Source organism: Armigeres subalbatus, chromosome 3 (assembly GCF_024139115.2).
Source record: "Armigeres subalbatus isolate Guangzhou_Male chromosome 3, GZ_Asu_2, whole genome shotgun sequence".
In the NCBI taxonomy this organism is placed as follows: domain Eukaryota; kingdom Metazoa; phylum Arthropoda; class Insecta; order Diptera; family Culicidae; genus Armigeres; species Armigeres subalbatus.
This window is the reverse complement of record NC_085141.1, coordinates 253,784,935-253,806,013: the sequence shown is the minus strand read 5'-3', so window position 1 is coordinate 253,806,013 and position 21,079 is coordinate 253,784,935. Positions and strand designations below refer to the sequence as shown.

General features: G+C 40.5%; 1 protein-coding gene across 1 annotated transcript in view; it reads right to left on the bottom strand.

The window, feature by feature from the left end:
• Positions 1 to 11,585: 11,585 nt before the first annotated feature.
• Positions 11,586 to 21,079, bottom strand: part of LOC134223642 (oxidative stress-induced growth inhibitor 1-like) — a 110,496-nt gene continuing 101,002 nt past the window's right edge. Inside the window, exons 5-7 of the mRNA XM_062702829.1 lie at positions 14,895 to 15,652; positions 12,897 to 14,510; positions 11,586 to 11,839 (exon numbers count right to left, since the gene is read on the bottom strand). Of these exons, the coding sequence (XP_062558813.1) occupies positions 13,376 to 14,510; positions 14,895 to 15,652 (1,893 nt within the window). The 3' untranslated portion in view covers positions 11,586 to 11,839; positions 12,897 to 13,375. The remainder of the gene's footprint in view (positions 11,840 to 12,896; positions 14,511 to 14,894; positions 15,653 to 21,079) is intronic.

Below are 21,079 nucleotides of genomic sequence, written 5' to 3'. Positions count from 1 at the left end.
CGTCAAGCTCGGTGAACTCGGCGCCGACGTACGTCGAATAAGACGTGCCCGGACGGGCGAGATGATCCTCGAACTGAAGCGGGGCGTCTCGCAAAAGGGTGCCGCCTACAAGAAGTTGGCGGAAGAAGTCCTAGCGTCCACGGTCCTAGGCGAGGCGGTCAAGGTGAGGGCACTCACGACGGAGGTGAATCTTAAAGTTAAAGACCTGGACGAGATCACCGATGTCGAAGAGCTCGTCACGGCACTGCGGCGACAGTGTGAAGTGAAGACGCCCACCGCAGCCGTTCGGCTACGGAAAGGTCCGGCAGGTTAGGGTAGGTCCAAGGTAGTCAAGTTAGGGAGCGTCAAGGTGTGATGGTCGGTGTGCCCTGTAGGCATATACAAGCAACTCGAAGTTTGCTTTAAGTGCCTGGAACCGGGGCACAAGCAATGGGACTGCAAAGGCCCTGACAGAAGCAATCTCTGCCGACGCTGCGGATTTGAGGGTCATAAGGCACAATGTTGCACGAACCCTCCCAATTGTTTGATTTGTTCCAGAAAAGCTTTGAACAGCAAGCACTTCATGGGGGGTTTGAAGTGCCCTGCGTTTAAGCGTGCTGCAAAATCACAGTGTAGGTAACGCAGCTAAACCTGAACCACTATGATGCAGCCCAGCAACTACTGTGTCAGACAGTTGCTGAATGGGGGGCGGATATCGCCATCATAGCAGATCCTTACCGGGTACCCGCCAGGAACGGTAATTGGGTCACCGATGGGTCTAAAATGGCGGCGATATGGACAACGGGGAAATACCCAGTCCAAGAGTTGGTGTCATCGACACACGAGGGCTTCGTCATTGCCAAAGTCAACGGGGTCTTCTTCTGCAGCTGCTATGCGCCTCCTCGATGGTCGATCGAGCAGTTCGGTCGTATGCTGGATTGTTTGGCGGCTAACTTGATGGGGCGTAGGCCGGTGGTGATAGCGGGGGACTTCAACGCTTGGGCCGTGGAATGGGGAAGCCGATCAACGAATCAACGGGGGCAGATCCTGCTGAAATGGATGTGGACTTGGCTAATGTCGGTACCAAAAGTACCTTCAGCTGGAACGGGGCCGAGTCGATTATCGACGTTACGTTCTGGAGCCCTGGCCAAACGAGTAGTTCGAACTGGAGGGTAGATGATGGCTACACTCACAGCGACCACCTGGCGGTACGCTACAGTATCGACTATACGACCAGCATTCAGCGGACGGAAGAAGGGGCGAGGCCTAGCCCTCGTATGTGGAAGGCATCGTACTTCTATGTCAGCTGCCAGGGGCCAGGGTGTCCGACGAGGGAAGAGAAACTGTGGCGGAACTTGCGGGGATTGCACAGTCCCTTAGTGTAGGTAAGGCGCCAAGACCGGATGGTATTCCGAACCTGGCCATCAAAGCGGCCATTGATGAGGCTCCCGAGATGTTCAGATCTGTCATGCAGAGATGCATGGACGAGGGAGTCTTCCCTGAAGTATGGAAAAGGCAGAGCTTGGTCCTATTGCAAAAGGCGGGAAAACCACCAGGGGATCCGTCGGTATATAGACCAATATGCCTGCTTGATACGGCGGGGAAGGTGCTCGAGAAGATCATCCTCAACAGGTTGTTGATACGCACGGAGGGTGCGGATGGTCTATCGAGTAACCAGTTTGGCTTCCGAAAGGGTAAGTCGACCGTAGACGCGATCTTATCGGTTACCAAATCCGCGGAGATAGCTATCCAGCGTAAGAGGAGGGAAGTTTGCTATTGTGCAGTAGTGACTCTCGACGTGAGGAATGCACTCAATAGTGCCAGTTGGGCAGCTATTGCAGATGCGCTCCTGCGTCTTGGAATTTCCGAGTACCGTCAACTGGGGGGAAGATGATTATTGAGGTGAAGATGATCATGTGATGTGTCAGACAAAAGTGCCAAATTTTTTTATGAAACGTTAGTCAACAATATTCTGCGTTCAAGTAATGTTACCATTAGGTAGAAATCCGAGCTTTTCGATTATAATCATGAAAATGTATTTTTTGGAAGAAAGAGAGAGATAGTCATAAATGACGCTATTTTCGTTTCAAATATTGACTTCGTAGACTTCTTTACGTAGTAAATTCAACATTCATACAAATAACCTAGTGTATTTTGAATACTAGGTCATAATTATTTTAGTAGAGCTGTCTTGATCAACTTCACCCCAAACCAGATTACTCAAAAAATGTGTGATAATTTAATTTATTTTAATAAATGCGAATGCATTTCAGAAAACTAAAGTTGTTGATTATTGCAACGTATAGCAGTACATGTTTTGAAAATATTTGTTTCGATTTAAAATATAAACACACATTGTTATTGCATGTTTTGTCTTAAAAATGATCATCTTCCCCCCAGTTGACGGTACTTGTAAAAGATTCTCGGAAGCTACTTCCAGAATCGAGTATTGATATACGACACGGATGTGGGAAGGAAGTGCGTTGACATAACCTCAGGGGTTCCGCAAGGTTCCATACTGGGTCCGGTGTTATGGAACGTTATGTACGACGGTGTCTTGAGGTTGAAGTTCCTGGTAGGCGTGGTAATCGTCGGCTTCGCTGACGATATTACGCTAGAGGTCTACAGGTCTTTCTCGTAAACGGCCAAAGTTCAGATCAGCATGAGGTTTCCTATGGTGTCCCACAAGGTGTGTAACAAGCTGACTAAAATGCTTTACCCAGTGATCAACAGACGCGCGCTTTAAGACACCAATTCCAAACTCCTACACTACTAAAAAAAGAAAAAAGAAAAAAAATGGTCCCATATCATCCACTTGAGTAGAGCTGTGTGCCGCGGCCGCCGACGATTTTTAAGCGCCGCCGCCGCCACCATTTTTGACCGGCGCGCCGCTGCAATTTTTTGACCGAGCCGCCGGTGAATTTTAGGCGAGCCTATGAAATAATTTGGCCTTGGGAGTTCATGTCCCTCGATTTGTTAGAAGAAAAAATCCGTTCAAACCCTTACACGTTTGAAAAATTTCGGCTGCGCCGCTGAAATAACATGTACAGTACATCAAACCTCTTTTTACGTCATTTATTGGGAGGATTGTGAGAATCGGAAATAAGCTGGAAAGGAACCACCTATCCAGATGCAACGCGTCTTACCTGTCCGTTGGTTTGCTGTCGAATGTGACAGATTGACTTGGTGTCTGGACGAGCCTGCTACGATCGCACTCGAGGTGAGTGCCGAACACGCTGTAGTGAGTAGCAAATATTAAGCACATTGTACACTAGAATGTAAGAGCTCTTTCACACCCACACATCCACCTCTCTCTCCAAAATAAAAAAAGTGCTATCGATCAAGCATCACTCATAATCTTGTTATGTTCTGATGCACTTCATTACAATATTTAATTGGAACTCCTTTTTATGTACTATACTTATGTACTTTATGTAAAACGAATAATGATGAGGAAAGAATTTTGGTTAATTTTACTTGTTTTTCACTTAATGTATGGATCTTTGGATTCTTTTAAATATGATACTACGTCCACTAGTTGAACTTTTGTGGTGAATATGTTATCGCTAATATATTTCATTTAAGATAACCCAAGAAATCCCTGAAGTATAGGCCTTATCGTCTATACGCATAACGAAAGATCAATTAACTCCTTCTAGAAATGAAACATGCTCTTAGTGATCTTACTTACGGATCCTGTACACCTCCGGTGGTGCAAAGGGCCGACTTGAAAGATCTCCATCCTGAGCGTTGCCCGGTTATCGCTTTAACCTGTTGCCAGGTTAGATTTCGGTCGACTTCTTTTATTTCTTTATTGAGGCTTCGCCGCCATGAGCCTCTGGGTCTGCCTCTGCTGCGATGTCCCGCTGGGTTCCAGTCTAATGCTTGTTTACAGATTTCGTTTCCGCCCCTACGTAGAGTGTGGCCGACCCAGCCCCACTTCCGATCCTGAATTTCTGTTGCTATCGGCCTCTGGTGACAACGACGATGGAGCTCATTGTTTGAGATCCAGTTGTGAGGCCACCAGGCCCGAATTATATACCGCAGGCATCTGTTAATGAACACCTGCAGCCGTTGAGTGTTCTCCACTGATACACACCATGTTTCGCTAGCGTATAACAGCACAGATTTCACGTTAGAGTTGAAAATTCGTATTTTGGTGCGTTCACTTATCTGCCTGTTTTTCCAGATATTTCTTAAACTCGCAAAGGCAGCCCTTGCTTTCTTGATCCGTGCGCCTATGTCGATCTTGGTACCGCCGTCCGACGCCATTTGGCTACCAAGATATTGGAAGCTTTCAACATTCCCCACTGGTTGCCCGGCTACTGTGAAACTGGAAGGAGTCGCCGTGTTTACATCCAACGATTTGGTTTTGTTGACGTTGATGACTAAACCTGCCGAAGAGGAGCGCTCGGCAAGGTCGTTGAGCTTACTCTGCATATCAGAGCGCCGTTACGCGAGGAGTGCAACGTCATCAGCCAATTCGAAGTCGTTTAGATGCTCCATGGTTATAGGCTGCCATAACAGCCCGCGGTTTGGTTCACGGTCAATCGCACCTACCAGAATCTCATCGATTACGATGAGGAACAGTAACGGTGATAGGATACATCCTTGCCTCACACCAGCTACGACCCGGATAGGGTCGGACAGGACCCCATTGTGCAGCACTCTACACGAAAAGGCCTCGTACTGTGCTTCGATGAGGCCGATGATTTTCTCAGGAACTCCCTTGCGTCTCAGGGCTCCCCACATATTCTCGTGATTGAGACGGTCGAAAGCTTTTTCGTAGTCAATGAATACCAAGTAAAGGGACTCTTGGAATTCGTTGACCTGCTCCAGAATGTGATTAGTGATCGTTTGAATCAAATTGGCTTTTGTTTCATTCCAAGAAATCCAAGAAGTCCAAGAATTGAAGTACAGACCTTGAAGTCAATACACGTAACGAAATATCTATCAGCTCCTTTTAGATATGGAACATGTTCATCATTTAAATCAAATTATATATGAATTGAGCTTTTCGGTAAATATTTTTATTTGGTTAATCGATTCTTTAATTTATTTAAGATCAACTTTTCCAAAGAATCCATTTTTAACTATTTTTTAAAAATAAAACAAAAATCGGGAAAAATGCTGTTTTTCAAGTTTGGCCTAGCATTTGCCCGATCTGGAACCAACATCAGTTCAATTCTTCAGGCCGGTTCATACGTGAAGCACTTTTTGATCTTTTAGTTTCAATTTTTTAAATAGTTAAAAGGTTAAAAAATGTGAGTTCTTGGGAAAATGAAAGTTCTTGGGATCTTAAATAAGTCAAAGAATCGACTGAAACAATAAAAACGACACTTAAGAAAAGGTCAATTGAATTCCTGTTCCATTCAAATCCAAGCCAATATTCTCTAGAATTGGAGTCCAGGTCTAAAGGCCAATACGCATAAAGTTTTATTTGCATTTTTCAGAAATGAACATGCGGTTAGTGATCTTCTAATTAGCATTACATATCTCACTGGGGCCTGCCAATGGGTAATGCCAATAAGAAGAAGAAGAAGAAGACGAAGAAGAAGATCTCACTGGGGCATTACCAACTCGCAGCTTAGTATTTATCAAGCACGTCCACATTTGTTAACTTCGAGGTTTCTAAGCCAAGTTACCATTTTTGAATTCGTATATGAGGCTGAGACGATAATACTTTCATGCTAAGGAAAGTTGAGAAAACAAAAAAGTTTTCTAGACCAGATCATATAGAGCATGAACCATCTTTAGAGAAAAAAAAAGTAACCAATAGAGCGTATTATACTCCAAGGAATATCTCAGAGGATCTGGAAAAATATACTTTTTGAGGGCATATCCAATTTGGTTCTATAGATTACAAGGCACATTGATTTCTTAAAACGTGGTACGCTGGAGAGGGCATTAAAAATCCTACAAAATGGTATAAATGTTTCTAGGGTAACCTCACTTTTGTATTTGTAAATTGTGATTATTTGTGATTATTGTGTGATTATTACATCTCGTGGGGTAGGTGTTGTCTGTTAGGCCAAGTTAGAAACTTAGTAAATACCAATCGACACAATTTTTCACCGATTCCCCATTGAAGGAAAAAAAAATGCTCGAGAAAATTATATCAAATGCAAATATACTCTGGCAGAGGAAATAAAAGTAGCGAGAGTTGTAGACAGTTCACTAAAAATATTTTAAAAAGACTAAAAAGTAAAGAGTAAAGATTTTTTTACGTGCCTAAAAATTACAAAACTATAAACACTACAATTTCCAACTTCAAAACATTACTTACTGATTGATTTGATGTGTTTAACATATTTTAACAAACTCGGCCAACCTACCCCAGCCCTAGGGTTGGTTGGCCGAATTTTTCCGCCGCATTTGTTTTGTTATAACTTTTTCCTCAATTTGTGTTCATCGATGAGAATATGTCACAAATCTGCCCAAGACTTCTATATTTATGACAGTGAAAACCATTTTTTGAAAAGTCGAACCAGAATTAGTACAGACATTCCGAAAAGAAAACCCCGGTCTCCCCTACCCGTGCAGACTTTAAGGCCTAAAATCCAGTGAATTGGTGGATGAACTGAAATGGAAACATTGTTGAACGTTCATCCAATTCAACTAAAAAATAACACAATCAACGATTTAGAAAAGCTAGCAGCTCCGCAGGAGGTCAAGACCTGTATTTCTGGGAATTCTTATATGAACTGGGATGCAATAAATGTTGGAAAAATATCCATTTTTATTCTATGTCGGTAGGGGCGAGTCTTTTCAAATTATTCGTAAAAATTGGGGAACGGTACTTTGTGTTTATTGTTTTATTTGCTCGGAAGAAGCTAAGGAAACGAAAAGATTGTGAGCCAGGTCACAATGTCGATCGTCGATTGTTTGATCAAACTCAATACATCAAACTCTTGCAAGAGTTCCTGCCTCTCCCACAAGAAAATTTTCTCGCTATGCCACTAATTCACCGGATATGGTATCTTTTTTAAAGAAATCTGATTTAATTACTGATGACAGATATGTAATGTGCTATCAGATACGTTGCGCTACGTTGATCAGCATTGCTTTTCTGGCAATGTCAAAACCAAAATTGAACCATTTCACATAGAAGAGCTAGAAATCCTCCCCCAGGAATGCTGCGAAACTTCTTCTTCAGGGATTCTGGGAAGCTCATATTACTAGAACCAGGGACAGAAAAAGTCAGTTCAACTACACTCAAACAGCTGACATCCAACACACAATCAAGTTGCTAGTCCTTCCCGAATTTGAATGTGCGAATGAATAGGACGGCATGTGAACGAATAGCAGCAAGCGTCGACTCTCGGTGTCAGCGTTGTTTTGTGCGGTGTCAAAATGAATCTTCAGCTTGGCACATTGATATTCAATTTGAAATCTCAAAATATGAATATCATTTCATACTGCGGTGCATGGATTCAACATTTTGAAGTCAGATTCTTAAAATATATGCATCTGTTTAGTATATAAAGTAAAATAATCATCATTTATCGGTGCAAATCAACCGCAATTCAAAATATTCATTTCAGCCCCGGTAGATATTCGTCGATGTTGTCGATGTTGTGTGTATTGACGTCAAGTGCGTTAGCATAGGCGTGAGCGTTCTCAATAGTCCCCCCCTGATGTATTGCTTAATTGCGGGCCGGGGGTACGGACTGGCGAAAGGGTTTTGGTTTTAGTGGGTCGGGTAAGAGTTACATGACATACCCATCCCCACACTACCTGAGTACCTCCTCAGGTGTCTGGTTGCAGATTTCCGTTTACCCTTGCCCAAGAAAAAAAAAAAAAAAAAAAAAGATATTCGTTTTTTACGCTCGATTATCAATCGGCTATTGAGGATCGGGTGGTAAATTTGGTATGGAAGTTTGACAGCATGCTGCGAGATGTTCGTTCGTGCATTGCCGAGCGTCTGATCAAAACAAACACGAATCAATGACGAAGCTGCCTCCTGAGCATCGATGCAACTGATAGTAAAACGAAGATTTCCGTCCTTGACTAGAACACAGGGTTTTTTATGCCTTCTTGTGAATTAGTATGGAGAATTCTTCCTGCAAGGATTTTTGGGAACTTTGGACTCCATCAGACCATAATTTATTCTTTGAATTCCGTACAAATTCTTCCTCAGGAATTCAAGAAAATTCCTGTTCCATGAATTCTGGGAAATTGATTCTCCAATTTCTTTGGTTTTTCCATATCCAAAAATTCCTCCTCAGTAGTTCTAAGAACTTACCCCATCCGGAATTATGGGAAATTATTCCACAAAAAAAATGAAGGACTACAGCCTACCTTCTCACCTCAAACCAAATATTCTTCTTTAGGAATTATAGGAGCTCGATATACAAGAATTGTGATATATTTCTGCTTTAGAATTTTTAGAGAATTTAGTCTTCAGAACTCAGAGAATTTCATCTTACAAGAATTTCTGCTACGAAGATTTTCGGAATACTCATTGAGAAGTTTTGGGGAATGGCCCTTCCAAAAGATCATGCCAATCCCTCCAGCTAGAATTTGAAAAAAATCTCTTCCCCAGAAATTAAGAGGAATTTCTCCTTCAGGAATTTGGAAAAATATATCCTCTTATGTTCCTGGTGAATTTCGCACCATCGGCCAGATAATTCTTCTCTCTGATAACTCTAAGGAATTTCTCCCTCACGAATTATGAAGAAATATTCTACTATAAATGATAGGAAATTCCTCCGACTTGACTTCTAAAAAGTTTCTTACACAAAAATTACTTTGATTTTCTGGATAAGAAACATCTGGAAAAGTTCTCAGAAAATTTCTTTAGGATTCTCACGTATGTCCTGCTGACATTTTCTCATCTGAACTTTTTGGTTAGCATTGCATTCCCCATTTGAACATTGCCATGTTGAAGCTTAGTGTTTATTAAGAATTTCCACAGTTATTAATTATAAGGTCTCTAAGTAGACTAAGGAAACTAAAACGATTATCCTCATAGACACAGGGAAGTACTAAAAAACCCTCCTGGACGAACTATTGAAGAATTAAAAATGAATAAAATTCAAGAAAAATATCTGGATAAATCACTGGAGGAAACCGTAAAGAAATTCCTGAAGAAAGTTTGAGAGAATTTTGAAGGAACCTTGGGTGATTCTTCTCATGGTATTTCCTAAGGAGTACTTTACAGCTTATGTACAATATAAACAATATAATAGGTATAATTGCGATTAGAGCACGAAGACCAAATATTTAAAGAAGGTATTTTCGTCACCCACCGACGAAATGTTTGAAGGATAATTAACGCCGCCGCCGTTAGCAAATTGCAGTCACGCCGCCGCCGGCTCAAAGTATATCGGCGCACAGGTCTACACTTGAGGACGGCCACATGATGGCTAAAATGGAAGAACTCAACGACTGATTCCATCAAGTTTTACCAAAGTTTTGGAATAGTTGTATAGCTTCAGCAAACCCTTTGCTTGAGTACTTATAGCTGTTTAACCTGTCTAATATCACAGGTTAAACAGCTAAAAGTCCTTTTGTAATTTCCGAGGGTTTTTTTTGTAACATTTTCCCTTGTATCGCTCAATATTACACTATTGAAAAGAATTGTTTTTTAAAGCATTAGGCAGCTGTTGAAAGGTTATCCATATCTCAATGTTTGACCATAGCTTACCTCATATAATCAGCAAAACAATGAAATAAATGAAATGAAATGAAAAATAAGACGAATGTAACGTGCATAACCTCTTTGTCCCACCTTATCTATCTGAGATACGTCGAATTTTACATTCTATTTGATACTTTGAATCCTATATTATTTGAATAGTGCACGGTTGATGGAATGGACTTTTCGGATAATAATTGAAACATTTTTTTAAATAAATTACAACAGTAAAGTATATTGCAGGACACAAAATATAACAATCGTAAAACTTGTATCAAATACGAACAGTTTAATACACTTTTCAATCCACAGAAAAAGTAGAACAACTTTAGGTTGCCTAACTAACGAACAAAATATAACGGTACTGCTTTTCACTAGATGCTAAAATTGAACTTGTTTTATTCGACTTCAAGTCTACCCTGTATAATTCGGTTTAATTGCCTCGATATATTATGGTTGTATTCTATTCTTTCAATTGAATTTAATCCTGAAACTCCAAAAACAAACCCAAACTCGCACTAAGCATGAGGATGAGGCTTTGATTTATCATTGAATTAATTGTCTCATCCAAACGCCCAGTGGAAGATGTATATTTAAGGTTACAAAACGACAGAATATTAAGTATTATCATGTATGCTTACTAACCTATGATCGCAAAAACACTCTTTCATAAATTACGATAGAATAGATCACTTGTTGAACAAGCAGATTTGAAACATTCATTAAGGTACTAGTAACGATGAGAAAATGGACTTTGATGAGCGCCTTTTCAAAAGAATCACATTACACACTACACAGTGTACTTCGTAATAGAGAGAGAAAATACAGGAGCTTTTCGTGTTTTGATGGTCTATCCAAATTGCGCACTGTCCATTTCGCCATTTCACTTCCTAAGGAGCTAGCTATTCGCAGATATACAAATCAGTCTCTGTTCGGTTCCGTAATTTTTAATATAATTAGTACGACGATATCGGCAGAGCGAACTGCCGGGTTTCAATACATTATTGAACTGAGGACAATCTGTGGTTGGAACTTTTATGTTATGTAGAAGGTATAGATTAATTGATACTATTAAACATGTACTTGGCGTATTTTGATCGGTATGGCATTGTTAACACTTATTGGGTTATACTGATGGAGGGTTGTTGTACGAGGGAATGGTTGAGAAGGCTCGGAAAGGAATCCGTTCCGACGGGATTCATTAGAATGTGCATTTGGGATTATAAGAACTGTTCTCTGGGTAATTCAACCCCAAACCGGGACACTAATCTCCAAAATACAAGTTTTATGTCCTTTCATTAAAATATTTCAGCAAGGAAAATAGTTATTTACTTAATCTAATTAATGTTTCTACAATTGGGCTTTTAAGAAAATCAGAAATCAATTACTAAGTTAGACAAATAGATTGAAGGCCATTTAGTTTTCTCCCAATTGCATTTTGATTTGCAATATGAATTTGAGTTCCAGTTATTGATCAAAGATAGGAGCAACATGTTTTAAATTTTAAATAAAAGCCCTATACTGCCGTGAATCGCATATTTGTCCCATATGAATAGGAAACCCAGCAAAGATGGGACAGACATGCGATTCACGGCAGTATATTTCCCATCTACATATACAAAAACACGCTGGATAGGCGTGACCTTTTCCTTCAAAATTTGTATTCGCTTAATCACTTAAATTATTTCATGGTCAACTTTCTGCAAGATATTTTTACTCTCTCTCATATTTTTAAAGTTGAAAAAATAGAGAAGTTTTATAATACAATTTTGAACCAACATTTGTCCAATAATATACCAATTCTTAAAGCCGATTAAAACTACGCTCTTTTAATTTTTTCCTTCGATTTTGAAGAAATGGGTGCTTCAAAAATATGGGAAATTAGACCCTAAATGAGTCAAAGAATCGACAAAAAAATAAAAAAGAAGGAGTTTTTGACGGGAAATATTAATTAAGCTGATTGATATTGTTTTTTTTTGTACTTAAACATACATTAACAAATGGACATAAAAAATGTGTTTTTGAATCACTTTTCAATTTCGAGCAGGTTTTAGCAAGAGTTTTCTTGGATTCTGGTCCAATACAAAGCTGATTTTTTGTTTATCGTATATAAAACAACTACGTTTATAACAATCTTCGCTTTTTGTGCTAGAAAATATTACATTGTACAAATATGTTTAAATTTAATAAGCAATTAAATAAATATGAGTGTCTGAAACACTATTTAAACGGGATCAGTACACAAGGCCGAATCACAAAAGGCCGAACCACAGAAGGCCGAATCACAAAAGGCCGAAAATGTTCTAGCATACCACAAAAGGCCGAAAACCCAGAAGGCCGAACCACGAAAGGCCGAATGATACAAAAGGCCGAATCTCAAAAGGCCGAATAACACAAAAGGCCGAATCATTACAAATGTTTCAATCTTCCAACCAAGATAACTTGGAATACTCAAAAATTAACGTTTACTTTTATTATGCTCACTTGTCATAAGACGAGTTAGTACAATCCCATTGAATTCCACCACTTAATTGTATCTTGACAGATACGTATTTCGACCTCAAATGTAAGGCCGTCTTCAGTGTCTCGTACTTGACTCGACTATGCTGCCCCATAAAGAAAAACTTGTCCACGTGTTTTGCAACTACTAGCAGCGATGTAATTAATCTTATTCAGTTAAGGTATTTAACGTCAGTTCAACGTCAACGTAAAGTAATGCAACGTAAAGTAATGCAAGAGCCCGAGTTAAAATCCACCGGATTCATGGCTCACAAAACCACATAATCGAATCTCCGATTCGCATAAATGTAGGAGTTGTGCGCTTCATGATGCACACTACTCACTATCTAATTGCAACATCAGAGACTAAACAAAATCAACTTTTCTCCAAATATTACGTTTTTAACTAAAAGTTGTATTTCATTTTTTCCTAATTTAAGAGAAACTGACTTTTGGCAAGAAATCACAAAATAATCTGAATAATCTATATTAAGTAATTAAGTAATTATTATTAAGAAATTAGCCGTGCAACATTTGGCGGATTACTCTATTTGAATAAAAAAAGTCCGAATACACTCGGCAGACCAACAAAGTGGACCGGAGCGAGCGCGCGCTTGCTCCGGTCCACTTTGTTGGTCTGCCGAGTTTATTCGGCCTTTTGTGCTTTCGGCCTTTTGTGGTTTCGGCCTTTTGTGCATTCGGCCTTTTTTGCTTTCGGCCTTTTGTAATTCGGCCATTCGTGATTCGGCCTTTTGTGATTCGGCCTTTCGTAGTAGACCCATTTAAACGCGCACTCGATTATAAAATGATAGGAATGTTTCGGGATCTAAAATAAAATGACTTCTCATGAAACACTCATTTACAGGGCAATAATTTTAACAAAGCTGCGAATGTTAATGCGAACTACGAAAAAAGATTGATCATGCAAGCCATCAAGGGATAAAACACTTCTGAACATCCCTACTAGACACCGCGCGTTACGACGCTGGTCAAAGGTTTGTGTCTCGGACAACTATAACGCTCAACGCTATTAAATGTGAATTGAACCTAACGCTGCGTAACGCAAAATCACTGTTTCCCAAATTTTGAAGCTCCAAGTTCCGTGTGGAGCGAAACAGCTCAACCAAACAAATTCCTTATATTCCTGACCCCATGGGTCGAGAGAACAAACGGTCAACTAAGAGGTACAATTCCATATCCCAGAAATCCTGCACCTCAAACAAAGAGCACCCGCACTGCACCACCATGAAGGCATCATCAATCATTCTCAGTCAGTTTGTGCAGTGCCGAGGTGATGCTGAGGGCACCACCAGGGATGAAGCGAACAAAGTTATCACCTACCAGCGGTCCCATGGCGTACAATCCCTTGTATGGTGACCGCAGCACCATGTTTGTGTACTTGTCTACATCGATCGGATTGCTCTTACAGTCTATTGGTTTTGTAGGATCCTCTCCCAAACCTAATCCAGCATTGCTAGCATTGTGGTCACTAATACTGCTTGCTACTGGTATCGTACATTCACAGTTTTTACTAACGGTGTGGCTGCAGTTTATGGACTTGTTGTTATCTCCTGTTCCTGCCTGTTGATAGTGTTTATAGCGACCGCGTTCACATACGTTCAAATGGCGACACTTGGCGCAAATATTCTTAAACCAGAAGAGTTTTCGCCCCAATCTTGTGGATAAAAGCTGCTCTGTTATCGACCAAATAGCTACCGGTTGCAAATTTCTATTCTGACAAACTATTTCATCCGAGCTCTCTTTGTTATTGGCATTCCTATTCAGAAAGCTAAATTCTTGACCATTTTGCGGCGTTGGCTTCTTCGTAAGTCCCGCTATGAACCTTAGATCCGGTCGTGATCCGATCAAAATAGCACAGAAGGACACTTCCAGTTCCCGTTTTTCACCCGTCTTCAAATGTTGCACGGTAACTCGATACGAGTTAGATTTCCCACTGTTCACCGACTGCGTCAAGTCCGCAATCGTATGTTCGGGCAGCGGCGTGTACAAATCGTAACTCCGGTTCGAATCCTTCATCATCTTGTGCACCTCGTGATACTCCGGATACACATTACCCGGCAGCATTTTATCCAGACCGGCAGTTCTATTCCGGTACACGTGGATAACCGGAATGCCTGAAGATCGGCATATGGTGACGGCATCGGCGGCACTCAAACCAGCACCCACAATCAGCACCGGTTTCAAGTGGGACCGCGCCGAGTCGTCGATCTTTTCCAGCGCACGCTCCAACTGCGGCAGCTCGTACTTCACCCAAGGCATCTCTAGACCTTCGCCCTTGACGCCCAGCCGATTTGCCAGGTCCGAGGCTCCGTTTGCCAGTACCAAGTTCTTGCAAACCACGGTAAATTGATTGTTGGTTAGGCGGTCAAATCTAAAATGAATGAAGAAATAATTAATACAGTGTTAGAACAAAATAAACTTGTATGACGTGGTAGGTCTTGGATTTCAATCAAAACGGATTGCCCTCACAGTCAATAATAAAACGACTTCTTTAAAAAAAAACTACAAGAATAGTATCTCAAGGATGTTATCGTTCAGTTAGTGATCTGGGTTCGATCATTTAGTAGCTTGTCAATAACTCATTGTAAAGTCTGAATTTTTAAATATCTTGTTTGGTGCAGTACTTCTAATTCAAAGATGTTATAATGGAGTTACAGCACTAGTTGCAGTAACTTAAACCAAATGATTGAAATTTTGTTTGTCAAGGTGGATGTCGGTCGTTTAATTAGTTCTTCATTATCCCTAAAACACCTACCCTGATATAATCCACCGTCCTCTGCGCAACCGCTCCGGCACCGGGCTACTGACGGCCGAGAAGTCCAGCGGCAGGACCGTGGTCACAATGGTATCATTCATGAAGTACTTGGACAGATTCATTTCGTCCACATAGCTCTCGTAGTACTGCGCAACACGTGAAATAAGTGCCCTCGTTTCCACCTCCTTCGAAAGTTGCCGCTTTAGCGACAGATTTCGCCTCGGTGGGCACAACTTGATGTTGACTTTACCGTTGCGTTCTTCGTAGGCAATACTGTTGTTCTGCTGTCGTAAGATGTTTTGATTTTCCGCGGGAGGGTTGTTATTGTTGTTACTACTATGGATGCGACACCGACGGCACATTAAGGGCACTTTTTGCTGCTGCTGCTGTCGATTCAGTTCATTACATCTATCACACGAGCCATTGATATGGGCAGAACTCGCACTAATGCTACTGCTACCGATAAGTATCTTCCTATTACGATTAATGCTAGCACCGTGGTGATTATTTGATTTGAGGATTTTAACGCCTTCCTCGGTTCCAACTGGCGGCAGGTACGGGTGGTGGCTATTGCTTAGGGGTGAGCCGTCGATGTTCAGCTCTACGGGTTCGATCGTCGGCGGGTGGGTCTGTTCCCACTCGGAGAAGGGCAATCCAGGCAGGGACATCCACGCGGCTAGCGAGAGGGTGCGCAAGTTCGGATCCATCCGATGCCAGGAACCTCCCGGGGGGCCTCGACCCAGGACTAGATGATCGATCTGCGGATATTGGGGAAAAAAATCGTCAATTAGATAGGATCGTACGCTCATACATAAGGGTCTCTTTTAGCATAGTTTGTGAAAACGAATTATTATCAGACGATCTGGAAATCGTTCTTAAATTACTTTTTTTTGTAAAACTTAAACGAACCTACAAAAAACCCCACCTCATCCTCTCTTTTATAACGTGATCCAAAGTAATGTTATTGTATAACAATAACACTACTTCGTTTGTTTTAACTTCAAGGAAAAACATATTAGTGCGCATGAAAAAATGAATAGCTTTTCCAATGGTTGGAATAAACTTTTATTGTAAAAATGTCAAGAAAATTTTCAAGACCAGGCCGGGAATTGAATCCAGCCACCTTCAGCATGGTCCTGCTTTGTAGTCACGCATTTTACCGCCCAGCTAAGGAAGGTCCCCGACAGCGAACATTAAGGTACACCCAGGTTTTTTTTACACGGTTGGAATTCATTAATTTCGCGGTTAACCCGAACTTTCACAGCTTTTTGAATACCACCTGAATTTTCTTTGATTTTTTGTGATTTTTTTCGTGGGTTAACTCATTATTTCATTGACGCTGAAGATCTCAAACGACTAAAACCAAACCGTGTAAAAAAACCTGGGTTCAAAAAATTGGTAGTTCCTCGGCCTGGTGGTAAGATGCGATTGCCGATTATAAACATTTTCATTACTAAGATGCATTCGATGGCAAAAGAAATCAGACATAGGGACACGGCAGGTACTTTCGTCCATCGTCGTAGGGGTTAAAACCAACGTTAAAAGCAACGTCCATTTGCTAGAACTCCACTATAGCAGAATGTTTTTCCTGAGCTTACGATTTGGTACGGATGAGTTTGGCAAAAAAGTGCCTCTTGTATTGATTTTCGAGACTATGACGAAACAGCGAAAATGCCTATAATGCAATAAACCAAATTTGGGAATCGCTTGTAGTAACCATCGGAAAGGAAAGTTACTATGTTCTAAAAATTTGTTTCAAGAAATCCTAACAAGCAAATTTATGACAAATGTTCAGTATCTGATGTACATAATAAGCAATTATATTACAAAAACGTCCAGGAAAGAACAAGGCATAATAATGAAATAGAATTGATAACAAATACGAGAATTTTGTAGAACAAGCACTTAAAAACTTGAAAATCACTAAAACGTGGCCAGAATCTGATCAAAGCTGCCCAACGGAACTATTCATAAGACTTGTAGAGCTCATAAAAAGCTTTCGTTTGAAGGTTTTTGTGATGTTTTCCGACGTTTATATTTTGCGTTAGAAGTTTTAGAAAATATTCCAAAAGCGCTAAATCCACATAAGCCACATTGAAATTTTATCAGAATCAGCTGAAAATCGGACAGAAGGCTTATTTTAGCATAAAAATTGTAATTCAGGGCTGACCGGTTGAATTTCTGATACTTTTTGAAAACATGAAGAGGTCCAATGGATGTTGAATGGAATTTATCAAATTTGTTGAGAAATGATGTCAATGAGAATCGCTGAGAATTTTAAAACCAGTTACTTGCTCGAAAATTGCTAATATTTCCGCTGTTAATTAACCAAAAACTACTTGAACAAAGACTACAAATTTTATACTAACGCGACCGGAAAACTGTAGTTCTAGACTTCCATGCAGCTTCCTTTTCTTCCACATCATTTTTCAACGAATCTAATAAATTTTATCCAACCTCCGTTGATTTTTTTTCCAAGGAGGAAAAATGCAGGCACGGAAAATATCCGCCTAGATGCACCTGAAATATCACTTACCTCCGCGAAGCCTCATTATGTTTAGGTTATGTATCAATCATTCACAGAAAAAAAATAATGAAAAGTAATCAGCGCGTAAATATTGAAGACGTGGAAAATTACACTATCCTGGGCGTACATGAATCTTTTCCAACAAGTTCGCCCTAGATGTATGCAATTTGCATAACATTATGACACTTATTCGTATAAAAAGTGACATAATGCAATACAAATTGCATACATTCAGGTGAAAATATCGTTTAGATTTACGCTCTTTTTGGCATTCCCTTTACGTGCATTACTTTCGTGTAAATTTCAACAACTTTTTCTATCTGTGTTCTTGTTTACAATGCAGGTCTTACGCAAATGCCGAAGCTGCAATCACACTAACACAATCTCACTTAAATTGTTTACGTGGGTATACAGTCATATTCGCCAAGATTTTTAGTAAAAGTTACGTGAATTTCAGGTGAGCATTACTAACGTCACGTAACAATCGTCGTTTGTCCAAGACAGACGAGTTACGTGATTTTTCACGCGAATATGACGTGATGATTTTTTAGAGTGTATGTTAGCATCATTGAGTTGCAAGAAATTATCGAAATGAATTCATTATTTGAGGTTTAGGTGAAAATGCGTCTTCTGTAACATTTACTCAATATGACATATACCACTTCCGCTGGCACCGGTTCATCTCTTAATTCAAGATTCTTTTCGATGTTTGTACAAAATTCCATGTAATTTAATAATAATTTTAGAAAAATAAACGATTTGTTTCTGAATTCTCTGTCCGTGACAATGTTTCCTAAGAATTTAAAGCGCAGGAATCTTCTATTCTAAACGATTCATCAACACTTGACGTCAATTTCTAATTACTTTTTCATAAATGAGACTATCTATAAAATGATGTGAAATCCGCTCATATCAAACGTGCCATTTGATAGATATAAGTAGATATCGGTAAGAACTTCCCTAATATAAGAATTCCTCAATTGCTATCTTTATATTTCTACTGAATTCTGAAGCTTTCCAGGTTGAAATCCAAAGAATATCCTTTGAAATTCCGAAAATATTCCCGTTGAAATTTCGTGGTCAAACCATTATTACCCGTTCAACAAATGATATTTTCGACCAAATGACCTTTTCTTCCAAACGACTATTTCGGCAGAACGGCATTGTCGGCAAAATGACCTTATAAGGCCTCTGTTTGACCTCGGAACCTCAAAATCCGATTTCAGGAGAAAACCCCAGGCTGCAGGTACAGAGCCTGAGACAACCCCCCGAGTGGGTGCGGAAGACCTCTTTTGGTTTCGAGTCTTAGCGCTTGTGAGTGTTCGAATTTCGGGATCCTAACACAATAGAACTACTCACGTGTAAGCGGTTTAAATGGCCTTCTTGGTGATGGTGGTGGGTTAAGGCCGTGTTCTTTCGTCGCGGACTTGCTTGCCCACTCCGTTGGGATGGAGGTTGCTGCTCGCACGCAGCTTTGATTAGGGGTTGGCGGGTATTGGAAATGTGGCTTACTTCGATGATTAAGTGGCCAACTAATGGTGGAAGGTTGGCTTCGAAGATGGCGCGTAGTTGCTTTGGAATATGTCGTGTCGTTAGCTTGAAAGATTGCGTGTAAACGTGGAACGATGGTGGCGAATGTTGTATGATGGCGAGGGCGGCGAAAGGCCATAGGCATCAGTTGCGATAAAAGAAAGTCTTCAGTGGTCGCTTCAATTATGCTCCCAACCGACCTAAACCTTGCTACGGCTCTTACAGTACGCCGGCACAAAATCGGGGTCTCACTCTTTCGCCCCTTGCTTAGACCGAACGACTCGGAACGTAGAGTCCGTATAATTGATCGAAACGGGCTTGGCCGAAACGAAAAACTTCAGGCTTTCGAAATGCTAAAAAAAGGGACGAAAAAGGCATCATTTTGTTGGACCTATATCGCGAAAAAAAGATGTTGTGATCAAATTAACTGCATCTGATCCATTGACTCACAAGAATAACTTCGGATAGGAGCACCACATCACGAGTCCCAATATATATTCTGAATTCTAGGATCCATACGAGCAGAACAGTGATAAAACCAGGCCAATACGACATAAATTGACGAAATGGCAGCAAAGTGATTTTTTTTTCTTTCATTTAGGCCGATAGGGATTAATAAGATCTACCTATTTAAATAAAAATGAGTTGAGATTCCTGACGATTTGCCTCACGCACGGATTGACCGATTTGCAAGCTTTTTTCCCTAATCTATTCGTTCTGGGGTCCGCAATGTTTGTATAAACAAAAAATGGCTGAATGAAATTGATCTAGGGTGCGATGCTGCAGATAGCTCAGTATGTGACATATGCAACATAAACACCCGGGGAAAGCTGGGTATTTTCCGATAATATTGAATAAATAAAATTCGATTTCGTTGATGTTACAATATGACACTTTTTGAAATTGGCACAAATCTCCCGAATTGAGGTGAACGTGCCCCTGGAGCCGACGTTCTAATAGTGCTTTCTTGGTCATTTGAGAAAATCTTTGTTGTGTCCATTTGTCTGTGACTTGAATAACCTATTGAAACAGGCAAGTCACGCGGGCTTATATCAAGCAAAAAGTGAGCAATTTCCGTTAGTGTATGAAAAAATCGATACTATGCCGAAAAGTGGCTCCATACCACATGGAAGCCATAGAAAAATGTGTTGCTTATCTATGTATGTATGCTTTCATGCCACCATTTATTACAGGATTCGAATCCTATCGGAACTATAGTTCCGGCTAAAAAAAACCTCCTATTTTCTACTATGGGGTGGCTCAAATTAGTATGGGGTGGTTCAAATATGACGTCCACTATTTTTTTAGATTCCTAGACCTTCCCCTCCCCCCTCTGTCGCGCTTTTTTGTATACCTATTATATGAACTGTCACAAAATCTTAGACCCCCCCCCCCTAAAATCTGTGACATCATTATTGAACGACCCCTTTACAAAAAACTTGTTTCAAATTCTTTGATGGTCCGCCCGTTTTCCGTTCTATTTGATTTCCTGATGCTCTGGACTCTGGGAAAATTTCAGCCAACTGCCAAAGTCGAAGCGTTCGTTCGTTTTTGAACGATTTTTTTAAGGCCAGTAAAATGCTGATAAACTTTAATCTTCTCGCGGCTTTCAGTTTAAGACTGTATTTAATTCTGCAGGAAATACGTGGTGAACCGGCCCAGGGCCGAAAACCTCTTTAATAAAGATATTAATAAAATTCTGCAGGAACTGAACGAGCATCATAGTTCTTCATCGAAAATCGTCTAGCTTCAAATGACTGTTTTTCGATGTTTCTCCAAACCTTTTTTTTAAACTTCCAATGAGTCACCGGCAAAACGCTGACCGATTTGCCTGCAATTTTGTTCAGAGCATCAGGTCATCAAATAGAATAGAAAAAGTGGGCGACCCATAAAAAAAAAAGAAATTTTTATTTTAGCCACTTCAGTCAAAATTGACATGGGGACCTCAAGCCCATCGAGAATCGTTGGGAGATCGTGAATCGAAGCATAGGTCGTGATGAAGTCAGAAATAAAGATCGAAAATTTACCGACGATGAAGGATTTATTTTCTTTTTTTTTTAAATGGCCCACCAACTACCCCCACACCACACCCACACCAGCTCATAAGAGCTCATAAGAGCCCCCTGGT